This window comes from Suillus plorans (assembly GCF_016647745.1).
Source record: "Suillus plorans strain S12 chromosome Unknown HD556scaffold_32, whole genome shotgun sequence".
NCBI lineage: Eukaryota > Fungi > Basidiomycota > Agaricomycetes > Boletales > Suillaceae > Suillus > Suillus plorans.
Window position 1 is genome coordinate 449,434 of NW_024537416.1, and position 26,438 is coordinate 475,871.

Here is a 26,438-nt window from a genome sequence, read left to right on the forward strand (position 1 = left end):
AATAACAAGTATAGCCAGCGGTTTGTGAAGAACTCGGCCCGCTACCGAGCGATCAGTTTGCCTCCAATAATTTACTGTGTTAAAAGGTCGTTCAGCTGATCAGTAGTGTCTCCTTCTCGCTCATACTCGTTACATGTGTGCATGGTACAATTAAGAATCCACATGCCCAAGCCTTCTTCTAGTCTTGATTTTAAACTTGAGAAAAAGCCTAGACATGTGGATTATAAAGTTGACGAGGGGCGTTTATGATATGACTGATGGAGGACTCCGAGTCCGACTTCCTATGCGTTTTACGCACAAGACTCTGTTGCAAAGATTCAACGCACAAATGCTGGATTTGGGGCTGGACACGCCAAAGTTGAAAGACATGGCTACTGGGCGCAAGTTCTCCTTGTCATGGTTCAGCTGCCTTTTGAGCTTACATCAGGTCTCCTCTGAATACTGTTAGCCAGTCTACGTGCAGCCGCGTGGCTATCGCAGAACACCAAGTATTTGTGTGTTGCCACTTGCCCTATGTGTGTGGATTCAATATACTGAGAAGTGAGGGCAACCCTCAAATTACAGTTTTGTGGCTAATTCTTCCATCTGCAAAGCAACGTCAACGCCGAAATGCATGAAAACGGTGCATCAACAACTCACATCTTCACAGTCCGATCGCGGCCCCCGCTGACAACTTTATCAGCAACGAAATCCACACAGTAGACCTCGTCTGTATGACCAGGAAGGTCCGACTTAATTTTGTACGTTTTGAGGTCCCAAATCTGATGCAACAGCACGTCCATCAAACGAATATCTCGCTCGCGTACATGTTAAACTTACTTTGACTGTCGCATCCTTGCTAGCGCTTACCAGCATTCGCGAGTCTGCACTCCACGCAAGTCTATAAACGGGGCCGACATGTCCTCGCAGTGTAGCTACAAACTTGCCCAGTTGCCCAGCACCTGCGAGGTGACAGAAAATTTGAATCAAGTTGCCATCTGACACGCGACAGCCATGTAACGTACCTGAGCAATCCCATAGTCGCACTGCACTATCCCACCCAGCACTAGCTGCCCACCGACCATCGGGGGAGAAGGCGACGTGAGATACTTGCCGTTGGTGGCCAGTCAAACGGGTCAAGGGCTTAGTTTTACCCCCTCCCGGTTCCGCGTTCGACGATGCAAATAGAGACCAAAGGAAGAGTGTGTGGTCGTCTGAACCTGATATCAGTAGCTCTGGTGTTCGTGACACTAGCGCGGTGTATCTTTTGAGAGCGAGTGCTTGAGCTGATGTTTTGTATTAATTAAGAATCTAACGGAAGATAACTCGTGTAGTTGAGAGTTTACCTTCCTCATCCGACGATGGACGCTTTCCGGTGTGATCGAATGGTCCAGTACGAAGTACGAAATCCGTATTGAGAGCAAGAGTGGTGACCCAATGAGCATGGTCTTTCAGAATATGAAGTTGTTTTCCCTGGGAAAACAGCATTAAGTAGTTGCGTGGAGAAGATGGAAAGATATGCCTACCCCTCGTGCATCCCACACTCTGACCGTACGGTCACTACTGGCCGTATAGAGTACTCCATGACCATCCAAACCGCCGCCTCCCCATTTGACAACATTTACGCTTGCAGTATGACCCCCAAGTGTGTATTCTAGTTTTCGTGTAGCCGTCGACCATACTCGCACAGTTCCGTCCTTAGACGAGGATGCCAACCGTGGAGTAGATGGGTTTCTGGTGAGTCAGAAGTAAATAACTTTGAGAGAGATCGCATAGACAATAACGCACAAGTGTACGGGCTCCCATGCCAAGGACGTCACCCATTTTGAATGGCCCTTCATTGCATCGCCCAACGGTTTTCCAGTCTTAGGATCCCATAGCCTTACAAGGCCATCGTGGCCACCACTTGCCAATTTGCGTTCTAGTGGATCCCACTCCACGCACAGTACCCACCCAGTGTGGCCGGTCAACGTGTGCGACGGTGTTTCAGTATAAAGGTCCCATAGGCGCACATGCGTGTCACCTGAACCAGTCGCAAGTAAATTGCCAGTAGGGGAGAATGAAGCACATAAGATCGGTGAGGAATGTCCTGATGTCACAATTACATTAACGATTATTGATGCAAGTCAATGGATAGCTAACAGACCTGAAAGTGTGGCAGAACATCGAGTAGCTGGGCGAACTTTGAATACAGACTGTGGAGCGCAGCGTACTACCAGAACGTCTTCTTCTGAGAATGCATAAGATGCGTGTGCTAGAACATCCACTTCTATCGATTTAGATATCACGATTCGCGTTGGAGCATTTGGTTTCGTTGCCTCCTCAGGTAGAGCAACATGAAAAGCAAATGGTACGTGCTCATCGTCGTCCTGGATCACAAAAAATCAGTAAACTGAAAACAGAGAGAAAGTGTCTAACCTTTGTGCGTAGCTGATTGACGAGTACTTCAAGGCCTTCGCGCGCAATGTTCGCTGGGAGGTTCACAGCAGGTGCTATTGGTATGCCATCATGTTCATTCACAAATTGAACCACGACATTGGGCGATACTTTCAGAGGCTCTGGCTCTGGCTTTGTGATGCCGTGATATAGTTTTGGTCTTTTCGGAGGAGGAAGAAGTGTCGCCATTAGTATTATATCAAACTACAATCTGCAGACGGTTCTAGTAGTATACGAAAATTTGGGTCAGATCAATCGCGGGAATATCTCTCCTAGTATGAAATTAAGTTTTAACCTAAATACAATTTACCCCTGTGGTTGCTCAACAAACTAAACAAGAGCCAACTACAGATCTAGAATGGCAGTAACGAAAATCATTTTCCTGGACATTCTAACCGTTCTTCCAGTGCCTACTTCACCAAACACATGGAAAGTTAGGTCAGTCACAATAGTAGTCAACCACTCTCACAATTTGCTTCATCTTTAGCATTTCCCACAGGCTTACGCTCAACTACAAAGAACTCGCCTACGGAACAAAATGGGTCGAAACGACTGACATCGAATCCGTTTGCAAATCACTCGGAATACCACCTACAAGCATGCTCCCAGACGGGACACCAAAATATACACTCCCAGCACTAATTGATAACACTTTCACCCCTCCTGCCGTGCTCTCAGACTCGAATCCTATAATCGAGTACCTCGAGCGCACATATACAGACCCAGATTCTTCTCGTGCAGTCTGTCCTCCTGCAAGCCGCTCCCTCCATGCCATCTTCGAATATCACGTTGCTCAGTCCATAACGGCACAGTTGTTACCTGTCATGGTCATGCACATGTACGACAAGAAGACCCCACGGGATCGCATCCACTTCCGTCGACGTACCGAAGCGGCATTTGGGAAAAAACTCGAAGATATCGAGCTCAAGGGCAAAGATCGCGAGGAACAGTGGAATAAAATTGAACGCGCGTTTGACCTGCTTGCAACATCTATGCGGGCAAGAAGTGGCGCAGGCGAATTATTCACGGGATCAAATCTATCTTTAGCAGACTGTACCTTAGGAGGTCTTTTGCTAGCTTTGCGCTACGATAGCCCGGACGAAGCTTGGATGAAGGTATCATCTTGGAGCAATGGGAAATGGATACGTTACATGGCTGCATTGTCGAAATGGACAGCTGTAGAGTAATTGCTTAGATCATCCATACCGAACGTTTCTTAGCTTTCTTTCCGTTATAAGTCTGCTACATGGTTCAACACCTGTACATAGAGTTCAATGAAACTCGAGATGAGATCTTGAGAGTTGATGGATTGATAGACTTATCCTGAGTCTGAGTCAAAACGGGTTCTAGTCTCCCCTAGGCAGACCAAATAGACAGAAGACAGTCGTTTCTTCTTTATTCTAGGTTAATTCCGATGCTGTACGAGACTTGCATGCCGTCTATACGAAAAACGAATGGGTAGAGAATGAGTGAGAGGTGAGATTTAAATGGAGTGGCAATGACTGTAAGTGCTGTGCTAATGCTTATGTCCTGCACAAGCTGAAATGGGGTTGCGTAGTGAGGTGGTGAAGGTAGGATTGGATTCGATGGTGGTCAGCCATAGAGAATTTATGGTCCTTGCACCATGTGCCGCACTTTAGTTGATGGTCAAGCTGTAGGCGGACCTGCAGATGATACACATTCAGCCCATTCAGAGAGTGCCAGTCCGAGTATCACTTACGTAGTGAATTTCGCTGTTCCAGACGTAGCTTCTGTGCCCGCCTGAGCAGTGGTGAGGTACTGTGACGTGCTCATGCCCTCGTTATCAATTAGGTGCTAGAAAAAAACACTGTTCACGTGTTCGCGATCACATAACGATTGGCGAGACTTACCGAAAGGAATGGGTAAATGTCGCCCTGGAACGACTTGACTGTACCGCTAGTCAGGAGAAAAGAGTAAACTTGGTTGTATCCATTTGATCCAGAGTACAAGTTCCTAAAAATTCATTAATACGGAGCAGACAATTTCTGCAAATACAAATCAGCACCATTTGTGACCTTCGATCGAGACGTTTTTCGAAATTGGGACAGCGTGACCCGCAGCATTGTATTGTGCAGAGATTGGTCCAGAGTTGACGTTTGCAAGCCAGATCATTATTTCGTTTGCATCCGAGCCGCCAGGTGTGTCAGATGTGAACAAGTCATAGGCGACGTCAGCTACGACCGCTCCGGTGTTCGACTGAGACCAGTGCCAAGTAGACTATGGTGCCAGAAAAATTAGCCTCGTGCAGTCTGCGGTTTCGACGAACTCACAGGCATGTTGGAAATAGTGCTCAGCTGTTGATTGATACCGGTGTTAAGCTGGATATTGGCAAAGCTCTTGACCCCGTTTCCGCCAGTCCAAGTCCAGTTCGTTTTCCAGGCAATAGTACTGCCTTTCATCGACGTGATCTGAGAGGTTTGAGAGCCAGATGCAGCACCATTCTCGCCCCAAAGATTATTCAGCAACGAGTACCGTCCCACATTGATAGAGTCATATTGCCCGCTCAGCGGCGCAGTGTCGACTCTCACATAATGCTTGTGCATGTGGGGCGTGCTGGAAACGAGAGGCACGCATAAGAAGAGCAGAGAGAGAGAGAACATGTCGATGAAGATTGAAGCGAGTCTGCGAGATCATTCAGGTCACACAATTTGTACGCTGCTCGATGCCTAAATGCCAGCAAATGATTGATCATGGTTCCCCCGTCATTCGGCAATGCATATTGACATGATCGAATATGCGTGTGCGACGCCCATTTCAAGGGTTACTTTTGTTTCATACTCCAGTAGTTATGCTGCCAGAAGCGAGGAGCGAGTGTGCAAGTGTGTTTAAATGGCTACTAGATACACTGCAGATATTCAAATTTCAAGCTAGTAGTTATGAGGAAGCTTACCCTTATAGAGACTGCCACACCCCCTGTTCAGATATTCCCTGACATTTAATGTGCTTGCCTATCGTTCCCTAGTAGCCAGTTATTTTGCCGACGCACCTGCTCGCAACTGTCCATCGATTGGGCTGCATGATGTGTTTTAGTATGCAATGCGCCGCTGTTGCGGGCTTCCTGTCTGCTGGTGAGATAACTTGGCCGCAGAAACACCTAGGAACACCAAAGTTTTGGGTTGACGACAGATATGGCGGCGCGAAGTTTAAAATGGTTGTGACAGGATTGTGATGCAACAACTAGTCACAAATTTCATTTCAAGTGTCCACGTAGCTTATTGAATTATGTTCCTTGTTCCTGCAGATTTCTGCCCTAGCAGCTAGTCCTAGTGGGAGGAGGACTTTTAAAGTGTTAGGGTCGGGATCATCAGTGGTCACTCAGAATCACCCGTTTTCACATCCACTGCCTCCGAGTTCCGGGACCCACCACTGGGTCTAGAGATGGCGACGGACGACATAGTACCGTGGCTAGTCGTGATCACGCAAGACTCAATAATAGAACGGTAGCTGGTCGTGGATGAGCTCACGTGTTGTCCGTCAAAACTTTGAGCTCGACTTGGTTTGCTCTGCCGCCTGAGCAAGGAACACGTTCGACTAGAAAGAAAAATCCGGGACGAAAGCCACTATCCAGGATTCCAGCTACCAGTTGCAACATGCTCCCAAACTGAACCATTACCGGCGTATTCAGAATTATCGTGCCAGTCGCGCACAAAATGTCTTAGGGAGTGAAGATGATTCGCTGTAGCACTAGCGACCAGTCCCAACCTGACGTTCAGGCCCTACTTGCTAGCATTCCATTGGCACTGCGGCCCCATTCGGTTACTTCCGAAATATCAGGCAGGCTGAGGTACGCCAATTTTTATGTTCATGTTTCAGCCTACACCAGTAGCACAGACGCTTACTAGTTAGACCCAGAAGTCACGGAATCCAAATGGAATAAGAGTAGCGCGGAAAACTTGAGCATGCAAGCTTGTTTGTGAGAAAAATAGTGATCAGTCTCAATATACCGAAGACATGTGGTGCGCACGCCGAATGCGTAAATAAACAATGTACTGATCTAATGTCATTGATAACAGGTATGGTGTTTAGCAACCGCAAAGTCTTAGGTTACCCGCGAAATCGGTGAGCTGCATTCAGTCATGAACGGCTGGGTCTCAATATATTGTTAGGTTTCCATTGCCCTGTCGGCCTCTACTTCAAACGGCAGTGATTCTTTATGCGTTAGACCGATAGTATCACCGCTTCACCTGCTATCACAAATGTGGTGCATCAGTCTTTACACCTCAAATCGCATTGACTGAGAGTACCTGGTAGATAACGGGCCTTACCAGGTGCCGCCGTGCGGTGCGGGTGTTTGTGTGATGCACAGTAAATTCCATTCTTGTAGTGCGGTCAATGTCGTTTTTGCAGTGCCTTCATATGTATGGATGTCTAGAAGCACCAACCTTCCTGCGCAGCAGAAGTCACTTCGAGCACTGCCAAATGGACGGCGTGCAGTATACCGTGGTTGCCGGTGAGCTTTGAAGCCATAGTTGGCGGGAGGGCAGTGTGGCAGTGCACCGGACACTCCATACGCGCTCCCGACCGGAATTCCACACAGCATGTACGCACAAGGCAATGCCTCGGTTTTCACCGTGTAGATCCCATGGGCCATTGTATGCTGTGAGTTGTGATTCTGCTGCGGAAAATCACTCATCGTGGACCAGAAAAATCATATTGCATGACCGCAATCGCTGTCAAGTAGTTTCAGTTAGTGCCCGGGCCAGCGAAGTATGTTTATTCCTCTCGGAATACTGATTTTCTCAATTCTCCTTTGAGAGTGGATCAATGCTAATGCCCATCGTTGGGATGCTTTCAGGATCATGTTCGTCTCAGATTGGTGATGCTATCGTCGGCGGTGCCTGGACTAGCGCTAGCATTGCGCGTTTAATGATACAATTCGAACCCTGCACCAAGGCCGTGCGATTTTTCAATTTAACTGGCGCTCATCGACCAATTTTGGCCTGTGATGCTAATGATCCTTGCTACATGCCAATCAGCTGACTAGTGACTGGCTGTGATGTTATCAAATTCATCGAATGAACTTCTAATGGGCTCCTATAGGTTCTGGGCCACATTACGCCCACCACCCCGCTGACCGGTTGATCGGTGACCCCAAATCCTTGCGGGTTAGAGGGGGGATAGATGCCGTACGCAACCAAAATAGGTCGATGGCGTCTCTGGATGGTCACGCCCCGCATAGTATAAGTATGGGACTATCAATCACAGTACCGAGCAGTGCTTCGTCTCCTACCCTGCCAAGCATGTCTACCATGGACAATTGCGGGAGTCATACCTTCAGCAAGAGTCGCAAGAAGCTTTCACAGCGACTCTACCGTTCAACCGAGGCAGAAGACTTTGAACAACTGCGACAGATCATACAAGAAATAACTAAAGAGAGTCCCCTCACAAGACATGATGTTCTGATAAAAGGTTCGTAGGTTTAAATAACTCGGGATTGAAGAATTTACTGAACTTCGTTATAGCTATTGGTATCATCAGGCATCTTGATAGAGAGTATCGATCTCTTCTCACAGAACATGTTGCGGCTTTGGCCCCTGCTTGTCCCTCTGGCTCTTCTACGCCACAGTCTACTTTCTATCCATGTGAGTTTGTCGCCTACCAAATGTTGGAAGATGTTGCTGATAATCAAGCCAGCACCGCAACTTCCAGCTGAGAATTGGTCAATGAACCATAACGTACAAACGATGCCGATGCATCCATACATGCTACCTTCTCAATCGTCAAATAACATCGCATACAGCACTTATGACAGACACAACATGTATGCTATGCATAATTACTATGGCTCACCTACCAATCATTGATGCTCACTATCTTTCCATTTCCTTACATTAATCAGTAGACTTGATAGACATGGATGTACACTGCCGGCTCAGTAGCAGATACTATTATTATACAGCGTTTAAACCCCCAATATACGGCTATGAGTTTCATTTAAGCACTGACCCGGCACCAGAACACCGGAAGCATCCGCACAGGCTCTGGCGTCATAGTTTTGGATATAATTTCTATATTTATGATATACCGTGGAACCTGTTACGTAAGACGCGGTGCTCTGCTTCTTGGTAGACTTTAACGCAAGGTTTACATTTCGAGACTAGTTGCACGAAGAATCTGTGTGGATCTTCCGAGAAGCGAAGCCCCATGACGAGTGCGAGTTTAACGTGAATGCACGAGCCTTGACTAAGTTAAGAATGGGTCTGGAAAGCTGAGTCTGTGGTTTTTGTCAGAACAGTAGTAACGATTCTAACGAAATTATCTACAGCGGCGGAAGAAGAAGAAGCAGAACCGGACGGCTAGATAATCGTGAGGAGTTACATAAGAGACATGAAGGACGAGTGCGTGGGATCTCGCTCACTGTTCTCCCTTCCTCCATCTCTCTTCTTGGTTACATCTGCCTGTTTCTGCGCGTCTCTGGCTATTTGATCCTTTTCTGCCGTGACTCTGTTCTTTTGTCTTCCAATACGTACCTCCCCGGCATCTGTCAGCCGTGCCTTGGCGTGCCTCGGGGTTGGAGTCTTCCTCCCTTGGCAAGCACCTGGTCACAGCCCACTGATGTGACGGATTTATCCTTGTCCCTGGGCCATGGGAAGGCCCCTTTCTCCTCGCTTGTCTCTTCCTTCCCTCGCCAGAACCTGAAAACCAAATCTGCTTATTTTCCTGCCCTAGCAACTTCCCTTCTTACACGCGCAATATCAAGGCTCTCCGCCGCCGCTATATAACATTGCTGTGACTTGAATCTGGAAAGTAAAACTAGGATAGTAAAACGATCAGATAAGACTTGATATACTTAACTCTTGGTACACCAACCCCTAGGCCTAAACAGCGATCCGTTTCGAGCTAATCTGTTAATCGGTTACAGTGGAACCGGCGGTTAAGTTGTAATTTTAGTAACACCGTAACGGGCTTAGGGCGATGCCACCGAGCATTATCTGATTACACCCTTTAGATCACTATAGCTAGCCACCCACATCGAACGTAACTCGCAAGAACTTACAGATGACAGCAACAAACATCTTATTCCTGGACATCCCAACTGCCCTCCCAGTGCCTTTCTCACCAAATACATGGAAGGTCAGGTCAGTGTTGATAACACTCAACACCTGTCACCACTACCTCAGCTTCGCTTCCACAGACTCGCACTGAACTACAAGAAACTGACCTATGTCACAAAATGGGTCGAGACGACTAGTATCGCATCTGTGTGCAAATCGCTCGGAATACCACCTACGAGCACATTACCAGATGGAACACCGAAATACACACTCCCTGCATTAATAGATAACACCGCATCTCCTTCTGCCCTTCTCTCGGACTCAACGCCAATAATCGAGTACTTAGAGCGCACATACCCAGACCCCGATTCCTCCCGCGCACTCTGCGCACCCGCCAGTCGCGCCCTTCACGCTCTCTTCGAATATCACGTTGCGCACTCCATAACAGCACAGTTACTACCCGTCATGGTCATGCATATGCATGACAAGAAGACCCCACAAGATCGCATCCACTTCCGTAAACGCATCGAAGCGGCGTTTGGGAAGAAACTCGAGGATTTAGAACTCAGGGGCAAGGAGCGCGAAGCATATTGGAAGAAGATCGAAGACGCGTTTGACCTCCTTGCAACATTTATGCAGGCCGGGGGCACCGCAGGAGAATTATTTACGGGATCGAATCTATCTCTGGCGGATTGTATACTAGGAGGTCTTTTGTTAACTTTCCGCTACACCAGCCCAGACGAAGCCTGGATTAAGATCTCGGCTTGGAACGATGGGAAATGGATACGTTACATGTCCGCCTTGGAGGAGTGGACGACTGTAGTATAAATAGCTTATCAGTCGATAGCAAACGTTTCTTAGCTCCCTCTCAATTATAGGTCTGCTGCGGCGGTCCAACAACTTTGGGAGTTTGAATGGGAAGAATGATTTATAGACTTCGGGTCTGGTACTCTGGGTTTCATCCTAGTCCCCCTATGCAAATCTGGGCCTGATTTTTGAAACACGGGGTAAATTCCGTTGCTATACATGACATCGGTAATGAATGTACACGGAAAACGGCTATCAAAGCGAACGAAGGGATTCAATATGGCTTCAAAAAGGAATTGGCGCTGTACGACACTTCAATGGATATATGTAGACGCCGTGTTTCTTGTATACCGAAACCGGCTTTCAAAGCGAGCGAGCAGGAAACGAGTGGGGTGTTTACTTAAGTAAACGGCAAGTCGAAAGAGTGGGTATATCAGCAAGACCACGTACTGTGGCAGTACTCGTGCACAGCACGATGTGAGTGATAAAGTCGAAAGAATAAAAATGTATCTCTGATGACGCACTGAGTGTAAGAGGCCAAAGCTCTTACACTAGCGATACAAATACCTTCACCATGTACGTCGAGATCCCTACAATGGGCACATCAACTAATTTTAGTTGACAGCCAAGCTGTAGCTGGACCTGCAAACAAAACACATTCAGTCCCTTCATAGAGCGCCAATATATGTATCACTTACGTAGTGAATTGTGCTGTTCCAGATATGACCTCTGTCCCTCCCTGAGCACAAGTAAGATACTGGGTTGAGCTGATGTCCTTATTGTCAATCAGGTACTAAAGACAGAAAAAAATCAGTCCACACGCGTTCATAAAGACACAATGACCGGGAGACATACCGAAAGGAATGGGTAAATGTCACCACTGAACGAGTTGATGACACCACTAGTCAGGAGAAACGAGTAAACTTGGTTGACTCCGTTGAATCCAGAGTACAAGTCCCTGCAACCAAACAAAAAAATCAATGCGGTGCAGATAATTATGCAGATGCAAACCTCACCAGGTGTAACCTTCCAACGAGATGTTGGTCACGATAGGAACAGCTTGGCCCTCGGCGTTGTATTCGGCGGAGATTGGTCCAGAGTTGATGCTTGCAAGCCAGACCATGATTTCGTTTACGTTCGAGCCGCCAGGGCTCCCAGATGTGAATAGGTCGTAGGCCACATCAGCTACGACTTCGTTGGTCGACTGAGTCCACTGCCAGTTAGTCTATGGTGTCAGAAAAAAAATTAGCCTTGTGCGGTCTGCGGTTTCGACAAACTTACAGGCATGCTGGAAATAGCACTCAGCTGTTGATTGATGCCGTTATTAAGCTGAACATTGGCGAAGGTCTTGACTTGGCTTCCACCAGTCCAGGTGTACGTGGTTGTCCAGCCAATATTACTACCGTCGAATGACGTGATCTGAGATTCTTGGGAGCCCCAGGTAGCATTTTTCTCGTCCCATAGATCATTGAACAGCGAGTACTGTCCCGCATGAACAGAGTCCCATTGGCCGGTGAGCAATGTGGTGTCGACAGCTCTAGTATGCACCTTGCGCATGCGGTGCATACTGTGGCGAGACGTGCTGGAGACGAGAGGAATTAACAAGAGGAGGAAGGAGAAAAAAAACATGTTGAAAATGGAATGGGTTGAGTAAGAGCAGAGCATGCAGGTAACATACTTTATAGGATGTTTGAATACGCCAGCAAATGGTGACTACCATTAATCCCTCTTTCCCGCCATGTGGTGCATAACGACACGACCGACAACTTGAGACTGTCGTGACATTGGTACTACCGGTACGCTGGCCGATGATTGTATGTGATCATGCATCGACTCGAGGTGGCCTGCGACACAAGAGTTGTCCGAGTCCTACAGTTATGTTTGAATGATCTGATAAACGACGATTAAGAAGTAGTACTTGCACTTGATTTTGAGGCACCTGGAGGCTGGTACGCCCAAAGTTCGGAGTGATTCCCGCAGATTTCGCCGTGCTTGGCTACCGTTTCCGTGGAAGCATCTGAACAACCGTTGTCCGAACAGATGGATAATACTATCATGCATACTGTTTGGTGGAGTATAACCTGTCTTCTTCAAGTTGCGGTCCCGCGGCCTACAAATGGGTGTGACGCCCACGTCAGGACTTGACTCTATCGGGCCTTCGGACTTGGTCAAGGGCCTGGACGGGTCTGTCCCTCGTTATCTGAAACCAAGTATCTATCACATGCCTGTTACGAATAATCACAAGCTCCTACTTACAGATAGTATAAAGGGTCGTCGTATAGCTATCTGTAACGTTGGCGTTCTTGAATTGACTTGACTTGTATCTGGTTATTCTTGCGCGTCTTAGTAATCTCGCTGTGCCATATTCGAAAGCATTTGCTTCTCGTATCTGTCACATATTTTTTAACCTTCAACAAGCTTAACTCTCTCGTCTTGCCCTTCACTCGGAACGCCGGTCTGATCCACCAGTTGTTCTACGTCTAGGCAACATCTATCCATTCCAACATGGCTTTAACTACCACTACTACCGAATCTCGTATACCCCGGTACCAGCTGCGCGATACACGTGCCCGCAAAGCTACTACCGAGAAGACCATCAAGACAACTAACGCAGAGGCTGGGCCTCTTCGTACTAACAGTGAGTCCGCTCTCTCCTCGCTCGTCTCGTCTCCGGGAGATCCACGGCCTCGGTCCATATCTCCTGCGTATTCCGCCGGACAGCACGGACGCTCGTATAGCGACGTGCTTATGGCGCGTAATCCCCCGATGCCAGGTGCGCTCGGGGAGACACCTGCTCGTCTCCAAAGTGAGACGGTGGAGAGCGAAAGAGAGAAACCGGGGGGAAAGACCCTAGTAGACAATACTACCTCTGTTAGTAGAAATAGTGAGGAAACAGAAAAGAATACTCACTTAGAAACTCCAGCTAATGAGAGGAGTTGGTCACCAGAAAGACCCACGGACACTGGCGACGGCCAGAGTGGGGAATGGACCACTATTGAACGAAGGCGCGCTGCAGGCGCCAGAGGTGTGACCCAGAAGAAGGGTGAGCATCAGAATCTGACCCGGGAACAAGAAAACCTGGTAAGAGAAGCCAAAAATAAGTTGACCCCAGCTGAGAAAGAAAGAGTTTGGACTAGATGGAACATACCTAGTCGTCCGTCATCCGACGGCAGTGAGTCGGAGGAGTCCCAAGTAGCTGGACCCTCCAAGGACAAAGGAAAGGTCCCGGACCCCAGGAATTGGGGCAACGCCAACCTCGATGAGGAAGATATTGACCTGGAGGCCCAACGTGCTGCACTGGCGTCGTACCGAGCAGCACGAGGAGGAGGGCTGGGCGTCAGGGCACAGGAAGAGGCGCTGCGCACATATAAGGCGGCGCAAGAGGCTACCCTGTCACTATATTGCATTACCGTAGGATAGTTACAAGACACCCATAATGCATTTTCGATGATAGATCATGTAATGCATTGTGTAGTAAAATGAATCCTAATACATTTGGCTTCTTGCTGCCGGCAGTTTCAAATAGCCTCGTTGCCAAATACTATATAGCTGGCTTCTCTAGGCTTATTATTGATGTTTTCGTCCCACCATGTCCCTATGCCTTTGTACTACGTGCCAGCAGAATTGGTCCCCTCAGCTACTCACATACTGGCCCGCCATCCCGCACAGGACATATACCCTTGCTCAGCTTCTCCTTGCTAGGGCCTGTGACTCATGTGACTTGGACGATTTCAAGATAAGTAGAAGCCGTTGGCAACCCGCGTCGTCGAGACTCGAGAATCTAATTGATCATTACAACTCTGCAGACCACTCCCAGTCTCCAACTCGACCATTGGCAAAAATCCTCGCAGAAAAATGTTCCCAGGAGATAACCCCTCGAGCGCCCAGGGTGGATCACATGTGTTCACCCAGTTGTGTGTTGCATAATGAGGAGATGCGTGAGATCAATAAAGGTGCGGTGTCGAGTTTGCTCAAATGAATATATCGTTCACGCCCCACTTTCATTCATTAGTACCATCCAAACCAGTGATAGAGCCAGACAGTGATTTCGGGTCAGCACCATTGACCAGGCAATCTTCGCTGTTCTGGAGTCGCACGACCTCAATGTCATCTGTTGGACCCATGGGCACGAAGCGTGCGCCAGACTGCTTAGAACGCAAAGTCTCACCATGTGTACCAGTCATGTAAGTCATAAATTCTCTTCCATCCGATTAATGTATTATATCACGATAGAACTTTCTGCGACACTTCTTTCAATGTCATTGTGTATGCTATTCCTACTATTACTCTGGCTCTTTAGACTCGTGTGATGTTCATATTGTCAATAATAATCTTGTTTACCATCGAGCGAGACTCATACATCAGACACAATAGCATGTCTTCGAGAGCAGCTTGCAGACGGTATAAAAGCCTGATATTCTTCAAGTCTGGTAAGCCAAAAAATCACAAGCTAGTCTGGGAGATGTCGAAAGGTACTCGAATGAACGGACACACTGGGGTGGGATAGATATAAAGCGACTGGTGACTATCAAGTGAAATTGAAGGGATATCTTGACTGCCGACCAAAAAACATGCTATCGTAGGATATGTACAGATATAATAGACCTGAAACAAGTGCTAACCGCACTTCTGTTTTCTACGAGCCGTAAGTCTTTATTTGACAACTATAACATTGCAAGAAAACTTACTTGTTGACGTGTTGATTGGTGAGCTTGGCCTTGCGCTTTGTAGATGAGAGAGTGATTCCGTCATTTTCTTTGCCCTCCTGAGCTCCCGTCACAGCACAGACACGCGCCTTTGATGACCCAATAGCATTGAGTGCCTGTTCACGTGTTGATGGGACGTGACGACGCGCCGTACGGCGAGGACCGCTTGGTTGCTCCGAGTCAGTAGTCAATGGAATGAGATGAACAGACGTGTTTGATGGAGTTCCAGCGGTAACTTCAGCTGGTATGCTTGGAAGTCGTGGCAATAGCATCTGGAGAGCTGTGGATTGTGGTAAGGGGGTAGTTGCTCTCGTACCTGGAACCGTAGATGGATCAGGTAACTGATGATGGAGCGCTGCAGAAGGTGGCAATGGAGGCGGAACAGTGAACTCGAGTGCTCCATTGTTTGGGAGGTTTAGATCTTGAAAAAACTGTGCGAGCTGGTAGTAGTCAAGGTCTTGTACAGGTACGGGAGCAGATGCAACGGTAGTAGGGTATTCGAACAATGGATGATTAAGCGGGGAGGGGGCACCATCTTGATCAGTGAAGTTTGACAGCGTGGTAATCATATTGGTTATGTCCATGCCAAGAACTGAAGGGTCTAACTCCTGAAATTGAAGGAGCGCATCAGACTCATTGTAAAGGTGATCCACGTTCAAGTTGAACCATTCCGAGGTATCCAAGTCAACACCTTGCAGGCCCACTGAGAAGTCCGGAACAGGCGTGAACTAAATGCATTACATGAAATGCATTGGACGGAATGCATTACCGGTAATGCATTATAAATGGTGATCTCATCCGTGAGCAAATACACTTAATGCATTTCATGAAATTTGTACTGACCTCCTGGGGTATATTATAAAGGCCAATGGTAGCATCTTGTCTGTCTTCATCATCACAAACATTCCCGTCTTCGTCATCACAAACATTCCCGTCTTCGTCGTCAAAAATATTCCCATCTTGATTTGAATCCTCGCACTCGTTCATATCCTTGCCGGTAACTAGGGCCTGTGCCAATGCTTCTTCATTCACCAGCGACTGCATATTATCATCGTGAGCTAGTGCCAGACGGTGAGCAATCATGTTACTCTTGCCACCGAGAGCTAATGAAAACACATACCAACAGCTTTCTTCACAAAATCTGCATAGGCAACCTGAACGTCCGAGAACCCAGAACAAGAGGCTGAGAAATCTGCACCAGTGTCTGTTTCTCCCAAGTGGAAACTATGTTGATCGTTATTAGCATACGCCACATTCGTGAGAATTCTGATATTTACTCGACTAAAACGACCTCTCCTGTACTAGGGTTGCGTCCACCAGCAATGCAGGTGAATTTTAGTCCCCCCGTCTTATGGGATAGATGACGGAAGATACGATCCAGGTGCGACCCCAATTCATCGAAAGCTCTATGGCTTCCATCAGAACAAAAAAGAAAATCACGAGCCAGAAGTGCGTACTGTATCTTTGTGTCATTATTGACTTCTTCGACTAACCCGGCTTTGGCCAGCTCACGATTGTGTTTCCACTTGGCGAGCACTTCTTCGTGCTTTTGCTTGACTTCCGTGCGTATTTCATCACCCTCCTTGGCATACATGATACGAGTGACCTCCTTCCGTTTAGCCAGCTTATTACCACGCGAGGAAATCCCTGCCGTTGTAATTGCAGAATCAGCGGCGGCCTTCACACGTGTTTCATAGTGATATTGTGAATAAATTTCGACTTCTTGTGGTGCTCGAGACCCTTTGAGCTCATCGACCCCCCCACTGAATGTGTCATTGAGATTGAGCACACCACGGGAATTGCCTGAACGCGCGAGACGCGCTGTATTGGTCTGCCATCTAAACCAACGCTTGATGACCTATGGTAAAAGAAAATTTAACAAGTGATCATTTATGTGTGTGCTGATGTGACTCACTATCCTACGCGCAGCGATGGCCAGCTTAACAATTTTTAATTGATCGGGGGTAAGGTCTCCTTCAACAGGGACACCATTGTGGTGTAGACGTGTACGCTCGGGCCATCGATGGAAAAAACTGCGGAAGGTATCAGCCCAAAAATTCACAAACATTTTCAGATGCCGAGCTCTGATAAACTCAGGTAGTAAAGCTTTGAGAAACACATCCTCTTCCACTGTTGTCCAAGGCTTTGGACCACGACGAGCCATGGTATAGTCGAGGGTAAGAAAGTGTTAAGGAAGATAAAAAAACTCGTTGTTTGGTATTTAATATGCAGATTAAGGCCCATCCAGACCATCAGACGGGTGCGACTACGGCTGCAGGTGATCCCCATCCCACTAATACAATTCAGGAGCATCTTACGTTCCATATAAACCAATTTTTTTCGCAATATGTTCTTGATTTTGCTCCTACATACATATACATGTTTGAGGGGGCATCCCAACCCATGCAACTTCACTCCGCTTGACTTCAATCACCCTGCGGACTCAGTTGGCACAATATGGATCCCTTTCGGCTCATCAGCACATATCCATGGTGAAAGCTATTGCCGGACTTCCAAACGGTCAAATTAAGCACAAACTTACCAGCTTAATCAAATGACAGTATCAGACCGCATGTAGACAATAGAACAGAGCCAGACGCAACATGTGTCCCATTCGGCAAGAACAAAATGTCCGCGCGCCGCCACACCCACCCCGGGTGCAGCTGAACAGTGCGAAGTCCAGGACAAGTACAGTTCCATGCGATCTATGCGCAGAACATGATCAGTGCCTCCAGAACCACAATCAAAATAGAACAAAGCAGACGTACGATAAGTTCGTGAATGTACTCGTCAAATGGCTCCGACATTCGGAGTTCTTCGGCAGGATCAGACTTGCGTTTAGATTGGAAATGTAATCTAGAGACATTACCTTGCTCGTCCATAAAGTCAATGCTGACGTCTTGGGAGAAAGGCAGCTGCTGCAGACTGAGAACACCCTCCATCAGCGTATCAGTAACTGTATCGATGTCATGCACGCTCTCGAAGTAAGTACCGCCGATATCAGGGGCGCCATATATCGTGTCGTCATCACGTTTCCTTGCCTCAAGGACACGTTGAGGGGGCGGGGGAAGAGGGATGCGGAAGATATGTGCGGATACGAGGTGCGGAAGAGCGTACAGTGTACACGAACCCATACCGAGTATGGTATCCTGAAAATGTCGGTTGGAGATGAGGAGGGAGAGAAGGAATGAGGGAAATGCAACGCACCTCGCTTGGACCTCCCCTTGCATACCTGACTTGTAACTTAGTTAAATTGGGAAAACGCGCGACAATGGCCAGCACGACTTCGTCATCCCAGTCCCCTATAAACAGGGAGAGCTCTTGTACCCTCGACAAGTGGGAGTGCGCTTCTACAAAGTAGAGTGGCGTGAGCACAGCCTCGTCGCGGATATCAAGCTTGATGATGCTGTGTCCAGAACAGATAGCAGAGATGGTAGATAAAGGTGCAGAAATAGCACAGAGGGCTGGAAGAGCCCTTGGTGACAATAAAAGGGCAGGAACGTGGTTTCACAAGATGAGAGTGCGGAGGGAGGGAAGAGTCTCAAGGAATGAGATGAAGCCTGGCAGAACTCTGGAACGATCTTTATGGATGGGGAACTTTATGTCGAGAGCAGTGAGTGGGCAAGGCGGGGAAGAAGGTGGGGAAGAAGGTGTGAGAACCCGATGTAACTAGACAGTGTGGTCATATGTGAGGGTGCAGATAGTGGGGACTTGTGCAAGCATTCGCAGACGGGTACGAGGTTTGCGAGGATTAGTGTCATCATCATTAGATGGGAATACAGCGCGGATATCGAGGAGGGTGAGGGATTGAAGTTTCAGAGAAGTGTGGTCAACATCTATATAGACACCAGTGAAGTGAACGGTGCAGTGCACGACTGCTAAATCATGCAAGTTTGGAAGGTCACGCAAAATAGAGTGTAAATCTTGCGGGAGAAGCATACCACAGAAGACGAGCTGTCTGAGCGAGGTAAAAGACGTGACTTGGGTGAGATTTTCGTAGACGGTAGCGTCGGCAAGGAAGCATAGTCGGTAGGCATCCTTGACTTGGAAGAAGCGATACCTGTTTGTTTGCCGGTTAAGGGGAATAGGTGTCCAGTCGTCAGCTTCCGCCAAGGAAACAACGGCAACAGCATCTTTTAGCTGCTCCACAGGGCGTTCCACGATGGGGGATATACCAAGAAGAAGAGCGTGCGGTAAAGGCTGGATAGAAGATAACGCTGAGTACGCCGTTACAAATGATGTCGGAGACGTCAGAGTCAGATGCTTGTAGAATATAGACACGATTGTCAGCACGATGTACATATATAGAAACTATGTCATTGAGGTCACATTAATATTGTCCGTACTGATGAATTTGCCACAACCCTCCGGGCATCCCAGGACCTTCCCATCATGATCTGCGAACGCGAAGGAATCACAAAGGCCTACTATCTTACAAGCTATGAGGCTAGCTAAAGTGGCAACATCCGCTACCTTATTGATTCCCTCGTTAGACTCTTACTATCAAGCTTACGTCCCATTACGCAATTTTTCGTCCTGGGACGAAAAATGCCGTAGTCACACTCACGGTTGGGTGTCTTCTTTCTGTATATTTCCCGTATTTTGGTCAAGCTATCCAGCCAGGAGCATACCTTGAAGTGTGAGGGAGCTGCGAGGCCAGATGTTTGCGGCCGATTCTGATATGATAAGCTCTCTGGTAAGCCCTTACATTGTATTACGTCTTTACTCGACAACTGTTGTAGTCTGCGTCTGCAATCACAATCATGATGATGGCTGCTCACATTGTTGTTCTTAGGCTGCAACTCCGATGTATGCGTGGGCGCTCACTTCTCTGCTTTCGTCGCAATCCTCTCCTCCGAGACACCAGACAATCGCTGCCATCTCGTCGCACGTCACTTTGGTCCTCCCCACCGTCCTTGTCGGTTTGAACTCCCAGTTGCAGTTGAGCAAGACGCTGTCATGCTAGCTCTTGATGTTCAAGGATACGTATTCAGGCACCTGCTGACTGCCATGTGCGCACGCCACTTCAGCTCCACTGATGGTTCTTTACTCTCCTTTTGCACCGCAATGGCCTCTGCGTGCTCTTTTCATGGTGTCGTCGTAACTAACTCTAACAAGATGATATTAGATGCTTTGCCTGGAGATTATGGTGAGCACGAATTGACGCGCTCCATGACGAAACATACTGACAGCCGGAACAGAATCGTACTTCAGTTCAGACACCCTCAAAGAAGCAGAACAAGTGCCTCCTGACGCACCTGAACAAACTCCAAACTATCTCACAATGTTGACTCATCCCAATACACCTTCGCATCGACTGGACCTCAAGATCGGTGCCGTATGTGCTATTCAACAGAGTCTATCAGTGGAGAAGGGATTGGTACGAAACGTGCGTGTCTGCATCACTGATCTTCATTGCAGGTTCATAGAAGTGCAGATTCCAGAGACACAGGAAAGGCACTGCCTGCCTCGCATTATATTCACGTTCAACCCACCGGGTTCAACTTGGATTGTCAATCGTAAGCAATTTCCATTACGTCCAGCAGCCAGCTTATGCAATGACATTCAACGGATGTCAAGGTCTAACATTACAGAAGGTGGTGCTCGACTTGCGCACCGATCCATTCACACATGGACAACTGTACACTGCTCTGTCAAGAGTGCGTGGTCATAGAGACATTCAGGCGCTGTTTCGAGAAGGGGAGGAAGAGACGATGGCAAACATAGTATATAGACGTCTATTATTTTGAATGGTGGCATAAGGGTCCGTCTGAAGGGTTCGGAACTCTTGTTCAAGCGGTCATTGAAATTACGTGTGCGCAATACCCATCAACTGAGCTTGAAGTGTCGGGCATGATAAGACACACGAGGTACTGCAGGAAAGGGTACATTATCAAACCGTCTCATTGATATTGCTGACAGAATATGTGATGAAAACAATCATAGTTAATTAAGCCTTCAACGGTATTGGGAATAGAACTGTTTCCCCTCTCGCGATTGCGTTCCTGACTGCCCTTTCACCTTCCTCGAGTGAGTCAACCTCAGCATGTACAGCGTGGCAAAGTCCTTCAACCATGGGTGCTAAGTTATGCCTAAAAACAAGACATCAGATGCCCAAACTTCGATAAGCTTGTAACTTACCGTCCACAGAAAACCCCAATGTAGCGCCCACGAGTCACGATGAAGAATGGAGGATGAACTCCATCCTTAGCACTACTGGCTGGCACATTATATAGCACACCGCAGTGACAGTACACCATACATTCATCCACCATTTGATCAGCGGCTATCACATAGAGTCGCTCGTCCTCGTAGACTTCAACATATTCCATATCTGAAAGAGGTGTGAAAGACGGCGTTAAGAATATATATATTGAGTTTAAGGTACTCGAATCAGTGCCCTGAACAATGTCAGCTTCGTAGGCGGGTGGCGCAGGTGGACCTAAAAAGTGATATGATGAATGTAGACCTTTCAATGATGAAGAGAGAGCACGCACAAAAATCATTCTCAACAATGATATTAGCAAGGGCAGATGGCGCAGATACACCTGAAAAAATGAGATGAGACACATTAATTCTGGGGAGGACTCAGGAGATAGTAAGAACACGCACCAAAATCATTCTCAATAACAATGTTAGCAATGGTAGATGGTGCAGATACACCTGAAACAGTGAGATGAGAGACAAATTAATGACGGAGGAGAGTGTGAGAACATGCATCACAATCATTCATGTTATTGATGGCGGATAGTGCAGATACACCTGAGACAGTGAGATGAGAGACACAAACGAAAGAGTGTGACAACACGCACCAGAATCATTCTCAACAATTTTAGCGATGGCAGATGGCGCAGATACATCTGAAATAGTGACATGAGAAATACATCAATTATGGAGGAGAGATCACACACCAATGGGAGGTGGTACACGCCCAGGTACCAAGGATGACAGAGTTTGAACCATGCACAGAGATGCTGGTGGTGATTGCAGGGCAGGGGCTTCAAAGCAAGGCATGCATTTCGTGATCATCTCTCAGCCTTTAAATGAGGGAGCCAGTTCCGCTTTGAGACGAGTCAATGGATACCATAAGAGACCTAATGCATTTCCTGTATGAAATCCGGTTGTTGTTGAAAGCTGCGAAAGTACTTACTGGATATGTACTTGTACATAGTCGGAATTGCATTTCGCGTGATGCATCAGATGAAATGCATCACGCGAAATGCAATTCCGACTATGTACAAGTACATATCCAGTAAGTACTTTCGCAGCTTTCAACAACAACCGGATTTCATACAGGAAATGCATTACATAGGTTATTAATACAGTCTTATGTAAGACGACTCGTCGCTGCGCAAGTATATAGTCATGAACAGTTGAACAGTTCAGCTCTTCATGTCTGGGAAGATAATGTTGGCACTGCCTACTATGATCACAATGCCTCGGCCTGAGGTTGCAATAAGTTTGGCTTACCAATGATCTTATTACTAACAATGGGAAACCATCAGATTGGGTAAGACCGCACTCGCAGCACCTTGAAGCCTGAAGGTGCTGGCATGTCGCGCGCAAGTCGTAAATGAGTCAAGCTGAATGTGTATCTACCTCCCAACCCTGATGCCCCGAGCATCCATGCATCATATACATTTATTTCACACAGTCAAGGATTGACTGCACGAAGTTCACAAATTCTCGCTTCACAGTCCTCATCAGAACAGCAGGTTGATATCCGGGTGGACTTGGAAGAGGGACCAGCCTTAGATTATGGTGATTACTCTTCGGAAGTACAGGAACCTGACTTCGAAGTTGAAGCTGAAGTTGCTACTACGAAGAAACGGATTCGTACAGCGGGTGTAAGTATGTATTTCAATATTTTGACTCGTTAATCACCCTTCTACTAATCAGGATCACCCGCTGTTGAAATGGATAGAAGACCGAGACTTTTTTCTGCAGGAGCTGCTGCGACACGAGGGCCGCGGAGATTATATTCATGACACCATCTGCAGGAGCTGTTACTCTGGCACACCACATTTTCGTTGTAAGGATTGCTTTGGCACCGAGTTGTACTGCCACACCTGCGTTGTTACAATGCATGCTAAAACTCCAGTGCATCGAATTCAGGTATGAGCCTTACAAGTTGATACAGAAGTTACTTAAACATTTCATTGCAGGAGTGGACGGGTTTGTACTTCGTGCCTGTGTCACTGAAGAAACTAGGGCTGCGCGTGCAGCTCGGTCACCCAGCAGGCGAATACTGCTTGCTGCCTCAGAAGGCGGTCAATGACGATTTTACTCTCATCGACTCCAATGGAATACACGAGATCGGCCTTGACTTTTGTGGCTGCGAAACTGCTGAGAGACACACTAAGCAGTTGCTTCGCGCAACCTGGTTTCCAGCAACGTCCACCAACCCACGCACCGCAGCTACCTTTCGAATCCTTGAGCAATATCATCTACTATCATTTGAATCCAAAGTTTCAGGGTATGAGTTTTACCACTCCCTTGTTCGTATGACCGATAACACAGGACTTCGACTTCGAAAGGCATGTTTTCGTCTTAATATATTAGTTTATCTATCTTACACTCACTAGGATCGCTACGAGGCATTTATGCGGATTGTCCGTGAATGGCGACACTTGAAAATGCTCAAGCGAGCAGGCCGAGGTCATGACCCTGCTGGTGTGGAGAACACAGGGAATGGTGAATGCGCTGTGTTATGCCCGGCCTGTCCGCAGCCTGGCAGAAACCTCCCTGACAATTGGGAAGATGCACCAAAAGAAACACGGTTTGTGCGAATTCTATCTATACTCACATGTAACTGATGATTTTCAGCTGGCTATATGGTCTTTTTCTAGCTATCGATGCTAATTTCCGACTCAAACGACGTATGGTGTCGAAAGACAGTGCTGACCCTGGCCTTAGTAACGGATGGGCATATTTCGTGGAGGAGACTGCATACAAGCGGTACTTAGAATCTCATGACGGCACGCTACAACAGGTGAATTATATTGGTCTGTCGTGAGTTGCTCTGACCAGCTGTTTGGTTAGAAAAGCACATGCTCGTCGCATAACGCAGTAAACATGGCAGATACAAAGGTGTCTCAAGGTCTAGCTGCAACGGGAGTCGGTACTATTGATTGTGCGCGACATAATATGAAACTGCCAAACGGTGTTGGTGACTTGCAAAAAGGTGAAAGGTATGTCACATAACAGCTTGCGAGAAACGATTGGCATTGACTATTAGCATAGATACACCAATATGGACTATCTCTTCTTTTCAGCTCTCCGTGGACACGCCATCAGCACACTCAATATCTCATACGATATTGCCTGCCAGTGGCACAAGCATCTCTGGGAGAGGATGTTGGTTATGTCCCCCGAACTACATCTCAACCATGCGGCCAAGTTCGTAAGGTTTTTTGTGCCGAAATTCCATCTACCGGCGCATGTTTTCAAGTGTCAGACTACATTCTCTTTCAACTTCTCTAAGAACGTTGGACGTACAGACGGCGAAGCTCCTGAACGAGGTTGGTCAAACATCAACCCAGTTGCCTCTAGCACGAAGGCAATGGGTCCAGGTTCCCGGAGAGATACGCTCGATGATCATTTTGGCGATTGGAATTGGAAAAAGTCGTAGGACTTGGTGAGTGTTTTGCTGTAAGTACGTACAGTCATATCTCACCTATGACAGGTGTAACACTACTTCGCAAGATGGATGAGGCCAATAAGGAAAGCGAGGCACATCAGATGGTGTTTGAAGAACTTCACGGAGTTTTGAAGCCGGAGACAACGGAAACATGGAAGATCGAAATTGAAGACTGGGAAGACAATCCGAATGACTCGTCAGTCACCAATCCCTTTGAAGCAAAGGTCATTCGTAAGTAGCACAGTACTCCATCTGATCGCAAAGCTGAATACTTGCTTTAAAAGCCATCACGCAAGCTGCAGTTCGTCTCAGACTCGCCCAGCTGGAAGCAGCTGAACTACAGCAAGGGACCGACATTTCCATGCACGCTGACGTGTCACCAAGTATATTCATCACGTCTGGAATTGATCTGGAGAGTGAACAGTACGTACTATTGGCTAACTTGATTCTCATTCTAATTTGTTCGTTTTTTATGACCAGGCGTCGTTTAAAAGTGTATCGCGAGAAGCAGGGTCGCCATCCTACAGATACACAATTAGGTACAATTCAACGACTGCAGAATGCATTACAACGCAAGATCGATACTTGGAGACATCTCCAAATGCTCTACACACCTGCAGCACAGCTTATGGAATCTGGGGCCGAGTTGCCTACCTCAGACGTGATCGAATCCGAAAACTGCCAACTCTGGCTCCCGTCTGCTCTGTGCAGCAAGCACAAGCATTGCAATGAACGACTCCTCGCGACTGAGTGGGACTTGCAACATGCTCAGGCTGGAGACGCCCTCGAAGAAATAAGGCAGAGCCTTCGCCTGCGGGACTACATGTACACTTTCAAAAGGGACTGGATCCGTGGTCAAATTGCAAATACTCGTGCGCAGAACGCCCTTAGTCGTGTTGAGTCCAGGGCAATGGCTGCTGCAGACAAGTATCGTGCAGCTCGTGCAGCTCTCTCAGATCTTGCGTGTGTCCTCCAAAAGGTTGGCTGGGAGCACAGATACAAGGTACTTGACAAGAAGACTGACGTACGCGGGATGTCAGTTCCAAAGCGAGGCGAAAGCGAAGGTCGAAGACAATTATCATGGATCTGGTTGGTTGAAGGCATTGGGGATGACGAAGATGAGACAGTACAAGATAGTAAGCTGGAATGTGAGTTGTGTGAGACGGACACTAATGTTACTTCTAGGTCTCAGGATTGAATGGTGCAAAGCTCGTGCGAGGTCCATGCGATGGGCAGAAGAAGTCGAGTTGCTCCAGGAGGAGATGCGCCGGGTGTCCTGCTTTCTTAAGTGGCATGCAACCTGGTGGCAAAAGAAGATTGCGGCACACGCGCTTGCCACTGCAGCTGATAATGAGGGTCTGAGCGCCTACGCCTGTCGTCAAGCTCAGCTTAGAGAGGATCTCGCTGACTGTTTCAGGAAAAAGTGGGCAGGGTGTAATGCGGTGCATTCAGTAGGTAGTGCATCGGAGACTACGACGGCTTGTGAAGCCGACTTGGACCTGTACCTTCCGGAAATACTGGTCCCTTAATATCTCATCTCATATGCAACTTCGTAGTACCCTCCGTGTTGTATCGCATCGTCTTCGTTGTATTGTGCATTGTCCTCGCATCGTTTTTCCGTCATAGCCTCACGTTCTCGTCTGCTGTCGTCGCAATTCAATGTACATTTGAAGAATATGCTGAAATCGAGTGAGATATGACTGCGACAACAATATATGTGATCTACTCAAGTCCACTGTGAGGTGAACGTGCAGCGTGTACCATTGCTTATCGATATATCCTTATCAGGCTCTTGTAGTTAGCATGAAATAATGCATTTCTGGCTCTTGTAGTTACAACTGTTAATACAATATG

At 47.5% G+C, this 26,438-nt stretch overlaps 13 protein-coding genes across 13 annotated transcripts; 7 read left to right on the forward strand and 6 right to left on the reverse strand.

Annotated features, from left to right (window-relative positions):
- Nucleotides 1-78: 78 nt before the first annotated feature.
- HD556DRAFT_1376474 (quinon protein alcohol dehydrogenase-like superfamily) lies at nucleotides 79-2,630 on the reverse strand. The gene is made up of 9 exons (XM_041303102.1): nucleotides 2,398-2,630; nucleotides 2,126-2,348; nucleotides 1,768-2,068; nucleotides 1,506-1,713; nucleotides 1,326-1,452; nucleotides 1,005-1,265; nucleotides 820-941; nucleotides 640-761; nucleotides 79-585 (listed from the first exon to the last, which is right to left on the reverse strand). Exons 1-9 carry the CDS (start codon nucleotides 2,602-2,604, stop codon nucleotides 573-575), a joined length of 1,584 nt encoding a protein of 527 aa, XP_041159686.1. The 5' UTR covers nucleotides 2,605-2,630; the 3' UTR covers nucleotides 79-572.
- Nucleotides 2,631-2,773: 143 nt separating this feature from the next.
- HD556DRAFT_1238429 (uncharacterized protein) lies at nucleotides 2,774-3,602 on the forward strand (the record flags this gene model as incomplete). Its single annotated transcript, XM_041297973.1, has 2 exons — nucleotides 2,774-2,853; nucleotides 2,915-3,602. 2 exons carry the CDS (start codon nucleotides 2,774-2,776, stop codon nucleotides 3,600-3,602), a joined length of 768 nt encoding a protein of 255 aa, XP_041159687.1.
- A 449-nt stretch (nucleotides 3,603-4,051) lies between these two features.
- On the reverse strand, nucleotides 4,052-5,036 carry HD556DRAFT_1432379 (glycoside hydrolase family 12 protein; the record flags this gene model as incomplete). The annotated part of the gene is made up of 5 exons (XM_041305115.1): nucleotides 4,052-4,079; nucleotides 4,136-4,230; nucleotides 4,287-4,389; nucleotides 4,442-4,653; nucleotides 4,707-5,036. The coding sequence occupies 5 exons, from the start codon at nucleotides 5,034-5,036 to the stop codon at nucleotides 4,052-4,054; spliced, it is 768 nt and encodes a 255-aa protein (XP_041159688.1).
- Nucleotides 5,037-7,676: 2,640 nt separating this feature from the next.
- Nucleotides 7,677-8,240, forward strand: HD556DRAFT_1443949 (uncharacterized protein; the record flags this gene model as incomplete). The annotated part of the gene is made up of 3 exons (XM_041306703.1): nucleotides 7,677-7,845; nucleotides 7,899-8,018; nucleotides 8,071-8,240. The coding sequence occupies 3 exons, from the start codon at nucleotides 7,677-7,679 to the stop codon at nucleotides 8,238-8,240; spliced, it is 459 nt and encodes a 152-aa protein (XP_041159689.1).
- A 769-nt stretch (nucleotides 8,241-9,009) lies between these two features.
- Nucleotides 9,010-10,405, forward strand: HD556DRAFT_526374 (uncharacterized protein). The gene is made up of 2 exons (XM_041310873.1): nucleotides 9,010-9,515; nucleotides 9,572-10,405. Exons 1-2 carry the CDS (start codon nucleotides 9,436-9,438, stop codon nucleotides 10,257-10,259), a joined length of 768 nt encoding a protein of 255 aa, XP_041159690.1. The 5' UTR covers nucleotides 9,010-9,435; the 3' UTR covers nucleotides 10,260-10,405.
- Nucleotide 10,406: 1 nt separating this feature from the next.
- HD556DRAFT_1479972 (glycoside hydrolase family 12 protein) lies at nucleotides 10,407-11,867 on the reverse strand (the record flags this gene model as incomplete). The annotated part of the gene is made up of 5 exons (XM_041308608.1): nucleotides 10,407-10,880; nucleotides 10,937-11,031; nucleotides 11,094-11,196; nucleotides 11,255-11,463; nucleotides 11,520-11,867. 5 exons carry the CDS (start codon nucleotides 11,865-11,867, stop codon nucleotides 10,853-10,855), a joined length of 783 nt encoding a protein of 260 aa, XP_041159691.1. The 3' UTR covers nucleotides 10,407-10,852.
- Nucleotides 11,868-12,536: 669 nt separating this feature from the next.
- On the forward strand, nucleotides 12,537-13,658 carry HD556DRAFT_1479980 (uncharacterized protein; the record flags this gene model as incomplete). Its single annotated transcript, XM_041308609.1, has 1 exon — nucleotides 12,537-13,658. Exon 1 carries the CDS (start codon nucleotides 12,744-12,746, stop codon nucleotides 13,656-13,658), a length of 915 nt encoding a protein of 304 aa, XP_041159692.1. The 5' UTR covers nucleotides 12,537-12,743.
- A 169-nt stretch (nucleotides 13,659-13,827) lies between these two features.
- HD556DRAFT_1308916 (uncharacterized protein) lies at nucleotides 13,828-14,538 on the forward strand (the record flags this gene model as incomplete). Its single annotated transcript, XM_041300208.1, has 3 exons — nucleotides 13,828-14,191; nucleotides 14,251-14,422; nucleotides 14,472-14,538. The coding sequence occupies 3 exons, from the start codon at nucleotides 13,828-13,830 to the stop codon at nucleotides 14,536-14,538; spliced, it is 603 nt and encodes a 200-aa protein (XP_041159693.1).
- Nucleotides 14,539-14,922: 384 nt separating this feature from the next.
- On the reverse strand, nucleotides 14,923-17,108 carry HD556DRAFT_1479982 (uncharacterized protein; the record flags this gene model as incomplete). Its single annotated transcript, XM_041308610.1, has 6 exons — nucleotides 14,923-15,672; nucleotides 15,788-16,002; nucleotides 16,065-16,168; nucleotides 16,222-16,350; nucleotides 16,402-16,802; nucleotides 16,860-17,108. 6 exons carry the CDS (start codon nucleotides 17,106-17,108, stop codon nucleotides 14,923-14,925), a joined length of 1,848 nt encoding a protein of 615 aa, XP_041159694.1.
- A 382-nt stretch (nucleotides 17,109-17,490) lies between these two features.
- HD556DRAFT_1479985 (uncharacterized protein) lies at nucleotides 17,491-19,246 on the reverse strand (the record flags this gene model as incomplete). Its single annotated transcript, XM_041308611.1, has 5 exons — nucleotides 17,491-17,649; nucleotides 17,713-18,093; nucleotides 18,152-18,419; nucleotides 18,456-18,613; nucleotides 18,656-19,246. 5 exons carry the CDS (start codon nucleotides 19,244-19,246, stop codon nucleotides 17,491-17,493), a joined length of 1,557 nt encoding a protein of 518 aa, XP_041159695.1.
- A 765-nt stretch (nucleotides 19,247-20,011) lies between these two features.
- On the forward strand, nucleotides 20,012-20,467 carry HD556DRAFT_1443955 (uncharacterized protein; the record flags this gene model as incomplete). The annotated part of the gene is made up of 3 exons (XM_041306704.1): nucleotides 20,012-20,093; nucleotides 20,146-20,324; nucleotides 20,366-20,467. 3 exons carry the CDS (start codon nucleotides 20,012-20,014, stop codon nucleotides 20,465-20,467), a joined length of 363 nt encoding a protein of 120 aa, XP_041159696.1.
- A 427-nt stretch (nucleotides 20,468-20,894) lies between these two features.
- HD556DRAFT_1443956 (uncharacterized protein) lies at nucleotides 20,895-21,958 on the reverse strand (the record flags this gene model as incomplete). Its single annotated transcript, XM_041306705.1, has 7 exons — nucleotides 20,895-21,036; nucleotides 21,086-21,386; nucleotides 21,442-21,492; nucleotides 21,557-21,607; nucleotides 21,668-21,706; nucleotides 21,757-21,804; nucleotides 21,856-21,958. 7 exons carry the CDS (start codon nucleotides 21,956-21,958, stop codon nucleotides 20,895-20,897), a joined length of 735 nt encoding a protein of 244 aa, XP_041159697.1.
- A 539-nt stretch (nucleotides 21,959-22,497) lies between these two features.
- On the forward strand, nucleotides 22,498-26,113 carry HD556DRAFT_1432380 (uncharacterized protein; the record flags this gene model as incomplete). Its single annotated transcript, XM_041305116.1, has 11 exons — nucleotides 22,498-22,506; nucleotides 22,892-23,059; nucleotides 23,110-23,481; nucleotides 23,530-23,723; nucleotides 23,771-23,936; nucleotides 23,987-24,135; nucleotides 24,188-24,571; nucleotides 24,610-24,815; nucleotides 24,869-25,007; nucleotides 25,065-25,720; nucleotides 25,770-26,113. The coding sequence occupies 11 exons, from the start codon at nucleotides 22,498-22,500 to the stop codon at nucleotides 26,111-26,113; spliced, it is 2,787 nt and encodes a 928-aa protein (XP_041159698.1).
- Nucleotides 26,114-26,438: the final 325 nt, after the last annotated feature.

Excerpts from the sequence above, each read along its gene's own strand:
- HD556DRAFT_1376474 (XM_041303102.1), bottom strand. The coding sequence starts at position 2,604 with ATGGCGACACTTCTTCCTCCTCCGAAAAGACCAAAACTATATCACGGC. Across the intron at positions 942-1,004 it reads GCGACTATGGGATTGCTCAG|GTGCTGGGCAACTGGGCAAG; the intron begins GTACGTTACATG and ends GTCACCTCGCAG. Across the intron at positions 762-819 it reads GCAAGGATGCGACAGTCAAA|ATTTGGGACCTCAAAACGTA; the intron begins GTAAGTTTAACA and ends CTGTTGCATCAG.
- HD556DRAFT_526374 (XM_041310873.1), top strand. The coding sequence starts at position 9,436 with ATGACAGCAACAAACATCTTATTCCTGGACATCCCAACTGCCCTCCCA. Across the intron at positions 9,516-9,571 it reads CCAAATACATGGAAGGTCAG|ACTCGCACTGAACTACAAGA; the intron begins GTCAGTGTTGAT and ends TCGCTTCCACAG.